The sequence below is a fragment of the Hordeum vulgare genome, chromosome 3H (assembly GCF_904849725.1).
Source record: "Hordeum vulgare subsp. vulgare chromosome 3H, MorexV3_pseudomolecules_assembly, whole genome shotgun sequence".
Classification (NCBI taxonomy): domain Eukaryota; kingdom Viridiplantae; phylum Streptophyta; class Magnoliopsida; order Poales; family Poaceae; genus Hordeum; species Hordeum vulgare.
This window is the reverse complement of record NC_058520.1, coordinates 189547087-189555797: the sequence shown is the minus strand read 5'-3', so window position 1 is coordinate 189555797 and position 8711 is coordinate 189547087. Positions and strand designations below refer to the sequence as shown.

The 8711-nt window shown below is 44.0% G+C and overlaps 1 protein-coding gene across 1 annotated transcript; it reads left to right on the top strand.

Annotated features, from left to right (window-relative positions):
* The first annotated feature begins 4555 nt into the window (after positions 1–4555).
* Positions 4556–7819, top strand: LOC123443472 (uncharacterized isomerase BH0283-like). Its single transcript, XM_045119846.1, has 6 exons — positions 4556–4789; positions 4905–5120; positions 5251–5544; positions 5739–5900; positions 7346–7429; positions 7570–7819. Exons 1-6 carry the CDS (start codon positions 4760–4762, stop codon positions 7675–7677), a joined length of 894 nt encoding a protein of 297 aa, XP_044975781.1. The 5' UTR covers positions 4556–4759; the 3' UTR covers positions 7678–7819.
* The last annotated feature ends 892 nt before the right edge of the window (positions 7820–8711 follow it).

Genomic DNA, 8711 nt, shown 5'->3' with positions numbered 1-8711 from the left:
TACCGCCTCTAGTGACGACTCTAACAGAATTGTCATTCAACTCATTGAGCAAGTCATTCTGAGCCTTAAGTACTTATTCTACTTGAGTATTAACCATAGAGGCATGTTTACTCAGGAGCTTAAGATCATTGACATTCCTCTCCACACAAGCACTTAAATGACTAAGCATACGAGCATTCTGTTCCAATTGTCTACTAACATAAGCATTGAAACTCTGTTGTTTGGCAACAAAGTTATCAAATTCATCCAGGCATAAGCTAGCAGGTTTATCAATAGGAATATCACTCTCATCAAACCTACGCAGAGAATTTACTTCTACTACCTGTATCGGGTTATCAAGACCATGGATCTCTTCGATAGTTGGTAGATTTTTGACATCTTCAGATTTAATGCCTTTCTCTCGCATAGATTTCTTAGCTTCTTGCATATCTTCAGGACTGAGGAATAGAATACCTCTTTTCTTTGGAGTTGGCTTAGGAGGTGGTTCGGGAATAGTCCAAGCATTCTCATTGCACAAGATGTTATTCAATAGGATCTCAGCTTGTTCTACGGTTCGTTCCCTAAAAACACAACCAACACAACTATCTAGGTGGTCTCTAGAAGCATCGGTAAGTCCATTATAGAAGATATCAAGTATTTCATTCTTCTCAAGAGGGTGATCAAGCAAAGCATTCAGTAGCTGGACGAGCCTCCCCCAAGCTTGTGGGAGACTCTCTTCTTCAGCTTGAGCAAAGTTGTATATTTCCTGCAAGGCAGCTTGCTTCTTATGGGCAGGGAAATATTTTTCAGAGAAGTAGTAGATCATATCCTGGGGGCTACGCACACAACCAGGAGCAAGAGAAGTGAACCAGGTCTTAGCATCATCCTTTAGCGAGAAAGGAAACAGCTTGAGGATATAGTAGTAGCGGATATTTTCCTCACTAGTGAATAGGGTGGCTATATCGTGCAATTTGGTAAGATGGGCTACAACCGTTTCAGACTCATAACCGTGAAAAAGATCAGATTCGACGAGAGTGATTAACTCAGGGTCGACAGAGAATTCATAATCCCTATCGATCACAAATATAGGCGAAGTAGCAAACTTCGGTCGTATTTCATCCTAGCGTTCAAAGATTTTTCTTTCCACTTGAGAAGTAATTTCTCAGCATCATAGCTATCCTTACAAGCAAGAAAGTCCTCAGCTATCTCTCCCTCCATAACATAACACTCAGGCATATCACGCAATTCATGTCTAGGAGAGCTAGTTCTAGCACGCAAAATAGCAGGTTCTACTTCAATAGTATCAGCAGTTTCAGAAGTATCATCACATCTAGTAGCAACTCTAGCAATTTGTGCATCAAGGAATGCACCTAGTGGCAAAGCAGTATCAAGCATAGCATCATCAGGCAAAGCAGTATCAAGCATAGCATCATCAGGCAAAGCAGTATCAAGCATAGCATCATCATAAGCATCATGGGCAGCAGAAGTAGCATCATCAAGCACATGCGACATATCAAGATTTCTAGCAGGAGGTGATGTCGCAAACTTACTCATAACTGAAGGTGAATCAAGTGCAGAGCTAGATGGCAGTTCCTTACCTGTCCTCGTAGTGGAGTGCAAGACTTTAGTTCTTGGATCTATCGGATTCCTCATAGTGACCAGCAGACGTAAATCCCAAGTGACTCAGAGAATATAGTTGTGCCTCCCCGGCAACAGCGCCAGAAAAAGGCACGTTGACGGCAGAATATTCTTGACTTGGCTTCCCCGGCAACGGCGCCAGAAAAAGGTCTTGATAACCCACAAGTACAGGGGATCGCAACATTTTTCGAGGGTAGAGTATTCAACCCAAATTTATTGATTCGACTCAAGGGGAAGCCAAAGAATATTCTCAAGTATTAGCAGTTGAGTTTTCAATTCAACCACACCTGAAAGATTTAGTATCTGCAGCAAAGTATCAGTAGCAAGGTAGTATGATAGCAGCAGTAGCAACAATAACCAGTAGCAGCAAAGTAACAACATTAGCAACAGAGTAACAGTAGCAACAATGACAGCAGTAGCGGCAAAGTAACATAGCAAGGACCAATAGGAAAAAACTCGTAGGCATTGGATCGGTGATGGATGATTATGCCGGATGTTATTCATCATGCAACAGTTATAACACGGAGAGATATGTAACTAGCTCCAGTTCGTCAATCTAATGTAGGCATGTATTCCGTATGTAGTCATACGTGCTTAGGAAAAAGAACTTGCATGACATCTATTGTCCATCCCTCCCATGGCAGCGGGGTCCTAATGGAAACTACGGGGTATTACAATTCTCCTTTTAATAAAGAACCGGACCAACGCATTAACACTTGGTGAACACATGAACTCCTCATACTATGGTCATCTCCGGGAGTGGCTCCGGCTATTGTCACTCCGGGGTTGCCGGATCATAACACATAGTAGGTGACTACAACTTGCAAGATAGGATCAAGAACACACATATATTGACGAGAACATAATAGGTTCAGATCTGAAATCATGGCACTCGGGCCCTAGTGACAAGCATTAAGCATGGCAAAGTAGTAGCAACATCAATCTCAGAACATAGTGGATACTAGGGATCAATCCCCGTCAAAACTAACTCGATTACATGACAGGTCTCATCCAACCCATCACCGTCCAGCAAGCCTACGATGAGATTACTCACTAACGGTGAAGAGCATCATGGAATTGGCGATGAAGGAAGGTTGATGATGACGACGGCGACGATTTCCCCTCTCCGGAGCCCAGAACGGACTCCAGATCTGCCCTCCAGAGGAAGAACAGGAGGTGGCGGCGCCTCCGTATCGTAAAACGCGATGAACTCTTCTACTTGATTTTTTTTCGGGCGAGACGGACTAAATAGAGCTGAGATTGGAGGCGGTGCAGCGTTGTGGGCCCCACAAGCCTGCCAGGCACGACCGGGGGGGCCCGCGCCTGGTGGGCTTGTGGGATCACAGCTCCACTCCCTCCGCTGACTCTTGCGCCAGTATTTTTCATATATTCCAGAAAAAATCTCCGTAAATTTTCAGGTCATTCCGAAAACTTTTATTTCTGCGCGAGAACAACACCATGGCAATTCTGCTGAAAACAGCGTTAGTCCGGGTTAGTTCCATTCAAATCATGCAAATTAGAGTCCAAAACAAGGGCAAAAGAGTTCGGAAAAGTAGATACGACGAAGACATATCAGAGGTGCTCGAGACAAGAGCTCGGAGGTGGATGACCTTCTGGTCGGTGGCGACGAGGACGAGCGACGGTGGTGCTATCGGCAACGACGACGGTGTTTTTTTTATCATCACTTTCATTGCAAAAATTTCTACAACATCCTTTGTGTTGCAAGAATTTTATAATAACTAGCCGGTGGTGCTGGTCGAAGGTGGGAGCTCGCCAGCGGCAACATGAAGATGGGGACGGACGGCGCCAATCCTCTCTCACCACCATCTAGCTCGGGGAGAACACAATGACACTTTTTTGAACTTCCTCTTTGTTGCAAGATTTTCTGTAACATCAATCATTTTTTGAAACATTTCTTCCGTAACATCATACGAAGGTGAAGACAAAAAAAATTCCGCTACATTACCATTGTTGCAAAGTTTTTTTTTGCAACAACAACTTCGTTGCAAAAGTTTTCTCCAACAAGACATGTGTTGTAAAGATTTCTGCAGCAAATCCTCTGTTACATAAATTATGCAACAACAACTTTGTTGCAGTGGTGAAAGGTGCCACTTTGTCGCACGATTACAACAGCCAAATCAGTTGTTTGTGCGACATGACCGTTGTTTCAGGAATTAATGATGACAGGTTTGTAACAACCAAAGCAGTTATTTCTGTAACACACCTTTATTTAACGAATTAATGAGTGAGAAAGGGACAAACGAAACGTGTGATTGATTGGACAGCTGCCCGCACGTAGATCCAAGCCGCTCGCACGTAGATCCAACGGTCATCGAAGTAACAAAATTACAGCAAGCCGCGTAGCGGTCCCTAATTTAAAACCGTCGTCAACCGGGAAAAATAAAAACCTAGCTTAGTCTGAGGCTGGTCGTAATGGGAGTACCATAACTAGTAGCATGCATGCCAACTAAGCAATTTTGATGAGGTGGCATAGAATTAAATGAAGAAAGAGAGGGTTGAGTATCATATCATGATACCGTGTTATATTAAATGTTGTGCTACTATGTGTAATAATGACAATAAATGACATATCCTATGATACTAACATATGATACTATGCATTACGAGTATAGTGCCATACACTAGTATCATATGCATAATACTTACTCCCTCCGTTCCTAAATATAAGTCTTTGTAGAGATTTCACTAGTGGACTACATACGGATGTATATAGACATACTTTAAAGTGTACATTCAATCATTTTGCTTCGTATGTAGACATGTAGTGAAATCGCTTAAAAGACTTATATTTACGAACGGAGGGAGTATATGATACTCCCATTACAACCAGCCAGCACGAACTTCCACACAAGCTCGTCACCACTGAAAGCTAGTTAATCCAAAAATACTGCCCGGTGACAACTGACGAGAAGACATAATCTGCACGTCGTCTACTTGTCATTGCAGAATGCAAATTACAGAGTAGTACAGTTGACTACCATCCAGCTCACTAGTCACTAGTACCAGCGCAAATTTGCAGCTGCCGAAGCCGACGCCGCCGCAGCCGCCGCCGCCGTTGCCGTTATCCTGCCGCCGCCGCCGCCGTTGCCGTTATCCTGCCGCCGCCGCCTTGTTCGAAGAAATGGGCAAAAGGGCCATCCGATACGCCGTGGTCAGTTCTTACTATCTTCCCCTCTCTTCTTCTTCTTCTTCTTCTTCTTCATTCGCACATCTGTCTGTCCGGAAGGAGAAGTGACGTTGGCGCGGCCGTCATCGTCGCTTCGCAGGTGGATGCCTTCGCGGCTGAGCCGTTCAAGGGCAACCCCGCCGCGGTATGCCTCCTCGAAGAGGAGGGCGCCTCCGCGGCCGTGGACGACCGGTGGATGCAGTCCGTCGCCGCCGAGTTCAACCTCTCGGACACCGCCTTCCTCGCCCGTGACTCCTCCGGGGCAGCCGGCGCAGCCCCGCGGTTCCACCTCCGATGGTTCACTCCCGTCACCGAGGTATCCTAGCTCCCCATCCATCTCGTCCACAAATCCCAGAGCCCCCTCTTACGACCAGTATCGACCTGAACTTCTGCACCAGTCGATTTGCACAGTAACCTACCTTGACTCATCATTTCATTGTTTTCAGGTTGACCTCTGCGGCCACGCGACGTTGGCCTCTGCGCACTTCCTCTTCACGACTGTTCTTCCGGAGCATGGCAAGCTGGAGTTCACGACCAGGTCCGGGACCCTAACTGCCAAGACAGTTCCTGCACCAGGGAACACTGGCGTCCCAGGTGACAAGCAGGGGAAGCTGTTTATTGAGCTGGATTTCCCCATGATTGGCTTTCTGGACTGCAATGAAATGCCGTTGATTCCGGAGACCCTAAACGGTGCACCCATTGTCAGCGTTCACAAATCGGCGACCGACGGGGACCTCATTGTACCTTCTCTCCCCCTATTTTTGCTTGCATAGTTACATTTCAGGATCAACTTCATTTTATAATGGAGCATGCTGGTACGAATGTATGAGCTGAACAACTATTTCTCTTGGCCCCGTTTTATGAAATATTGCTAATCGTAGGCCAGTTTTACTTCAGACGTTAATTGTCAATACAAATCTTGCATGGCTTTCAGGTGGAACTTTCTTCGGGAAAAGAAGTTGTGGATATCCTTCCTAGCATCGATGAAATTAGAAACTTGGCCTGCAGGGGTCTCATTGTTACAGGACCGGCGCCTGCTGGATCTGGTTATGACTTCTTTACACGTTTCTTCTGCCCAAAATTTGGGATAGATGAGGTGATGTCTTTTCTTAGTCCAAAGTATATAGAAATGGCGAAGCTTGTTGAACTTACCACGTCATTCACCAATTTTTGTATTCCATCTGATCCATATTAATTGACGCTGATCAGAGGGAGTACCAAAATATGTAGCTAACTAAAAATAAGTGCATGTTTGCCTCTCCCAAGTCGAAGTACCTAATTATGCTCATGTGTAGTGTTTACATCTTTCAGTCTGGATACCATATTCTTGTAGTCTGTTGAGTTGTCTACTTCCAGCTTGTTCTTAGCCTTCCTTCTCCTAGATTTTCAATTTCATAATTAGTAGCCTTCCAGTTTGTTCCTCCAACCTGCGATGTTGTATGGCGCGGAGTGTTGGCCAACCAAGAGACGACATATCCAACAGTTAGGTGTAGCAGAGATGCGCATGTTGAGATGGATATGTGGCCACACAAGGAAGGATCGAGTACGAAATGACGATATACGAGAGAGATTTGGGGTAGCACCGATTGAAGAGAAGCTGGTCCAGCATCGTCTCAGATGGTTTGGACATATTCAATGGAGGCCACCGGAAGCGCCGGTGCATAGCGGACGGATAAAGCGTGCTGAGAATGTTAAGAGGGGTCGTGGTAGACCAAACTTGACATGGGAGGATCCTGTTAAAAGAGACCTGAAGGTTTGAAGGTTTGGAATATCGACAAAGACTTAGCCATGGACAGGGGTGCGTGGAAGTTAGCTATCCACGTTCCAGAGCCATGACTTGGCTTCGAGATCTTATGGGTTTCAACTCTAGCCTACCCCAACTTGTTTGGGACTGAAAGGCTTGGTTGTTGTTGTTGGTTGTTGTATAATTAGTAGTGTTAACTTGGCAGTTATAGTTTTTACATCATCAACCAGTTTTTTATCAAAATATGTAGCTAACTAAAAGTGCGTGCATGATTGCCTATCCCAAGTCCCAATACCTAATTATGCTCATGTGATATGCTTACATCTTTCAGTCTGGATACCACAGTCCTGTAGTCTATCGAGTTGTCTACTTCCAGCTTGTTCTTAAGCCTTCCTTATCTTGATTTGCAATTTCATACTTAGTCGTGTTAACTAGGCAGTTATAGTTTTTAACGTTAACTAGGCAGTTCATTTTTAACGTTAACTAGGCAGTTATAGTTTTTACCTTGCAATTGTGACAGATAATTTCACCAAGGAACTTGAATATCGTGTACTCCCTCCGTCCCAAATTAAGTGACTTGACTTTGTACTAACTTTAGTACAAAGTTAGTACAAAGTTGAGTCACTTATTTTGGGATGGAGAGAGTATTACATAGCAATAGTTGAGCAGTAAGTATATATAAGACAAAACTCGTTCATTTAACATTTATCATTCGGCGTATATTGCTATCGATATTCTCCATGTAACACATCTTCCTGTTCCATAATTCATACCCTATGATCACTATATTTTGACAGGACCCCGTTACTGGCAGTATACATTGTGTTTTGGCACCCTATTGGGGCAGAAAGCTGGGGAAGCAAAAATTGACGGCATTTCAAGTACGTGCTTAGCTATGTTTTCAGCAATTTAATATGGACTTCGAAAAAAATATTTTATTTAAAAAATGATGCTGCAACATGCACTCGGTCAGTTGAACCATGATGTTGGTTTTCCTTCATATGTCCATATGTATCATCAGGCATCTCCCAGGGGTGGAACACTATACCTGCAACTGGATGACGCAAATCAGAGAGTGCAAATCCAGGGAGAAGCTCTAACTGTGATGGATGGAACGCTCCTAGCCTAGCCAGCATGCCTTTGGCAATTTCGCATCCATGATCCATCTACTCGTATATGCTTTGAATTGAAGGACAACCATTCGTCCATCTACTCGTATATTCATGGAGTTATGATTTGACTTTGGATAGTGGTGATTCTGTTTGTTGTTATATGCTTGTTGAACAGTGAACTGCTTATTGGTACAAAAATAAAATAAAAAACATCCTAAGCTCATCTAGAGACCTGAAAAATGTCCGGCAATAGCGGGCTAATTTTTTTAAAATATTGCATTTTTTTATTCTTTTTAAAAAATAATGCACCAAATTCAAAAATTCGAAAAATATACCTGCCTTGGCCACCCTGTGGCCGACTGGAGGTTGTCGGCGTTGTTGCGGCCGACAAAGGGCTGTCGGCCTCGCCAAAGCCGACAGGGAGCTCTCGGCCACGTGGAAGTCGATTAGTGGCCGGCCACTGCCACTCGGCCTTGGGGAAGCCGATAGGCCATTTGGCCTGGCCGTGGCCGAGTAGTGGCCAGCGCCAACCCCTTCCCCCCCCCCCCCCCCCCCTCTCCCTCCTTTCTCTATTTCTTCTCCCTCCTTCTCCCATTCTACCTTATGTCCTTTCTCTATTTCTTCTTCTTATTTCTCCCCTTATTTATTTTTGCTGTCTTGGAGGGAAGTGGCATCTTTTTTCCTCTTTGGAATAATCATTCTATTAATTCTAAGAAGAATTCAAACAATGAAAAAATGGTACTAAAATGATGTACTCCTTTTCTTGGATAAATAGCAATAGACACATGGAACTAAAATTACAATTTCCTACTTCTTGAACAAATAACAACTAGATTTTGAACATTCGCAAAAAAAAAGATTAAATTTCGTAAAACTAAATCTGTCACTATTGTCTTTCTCATATTGCTTAGAGCAATGCTACACCCACGAACTGTTTTTAGAGGATCAAAGGACTAGCTTACATGAACTGTTTTGAACGTCTCACTCGCGATGATATTTTATGTTGTGTAAGGAGGAGGGCATCCAAACTATCCGTCTCACTCGCGATGAT

Coding starts and splice junctions, on each gene's coding strand:
- LOC123443472 (XM_045119846.1), top strand. CDS start 4,760: ATGGGCAAAAGGGCCATCCGATACGCCGTG. Junction 5,121..5,250: donor GGTTCACTCCCGTCACCGAG/GTATCCTAGCTC, acceptor CATTGTTTTCAG/GTTGACCTCTGCGGCCACGC. Junction 5,545..5,738: donor CGACCGACGGGGACCTCATT/GTACCTTCTCTC, acceptor CATGGCTTTCAG/GTGGAACTTTCTTCGGGAAA.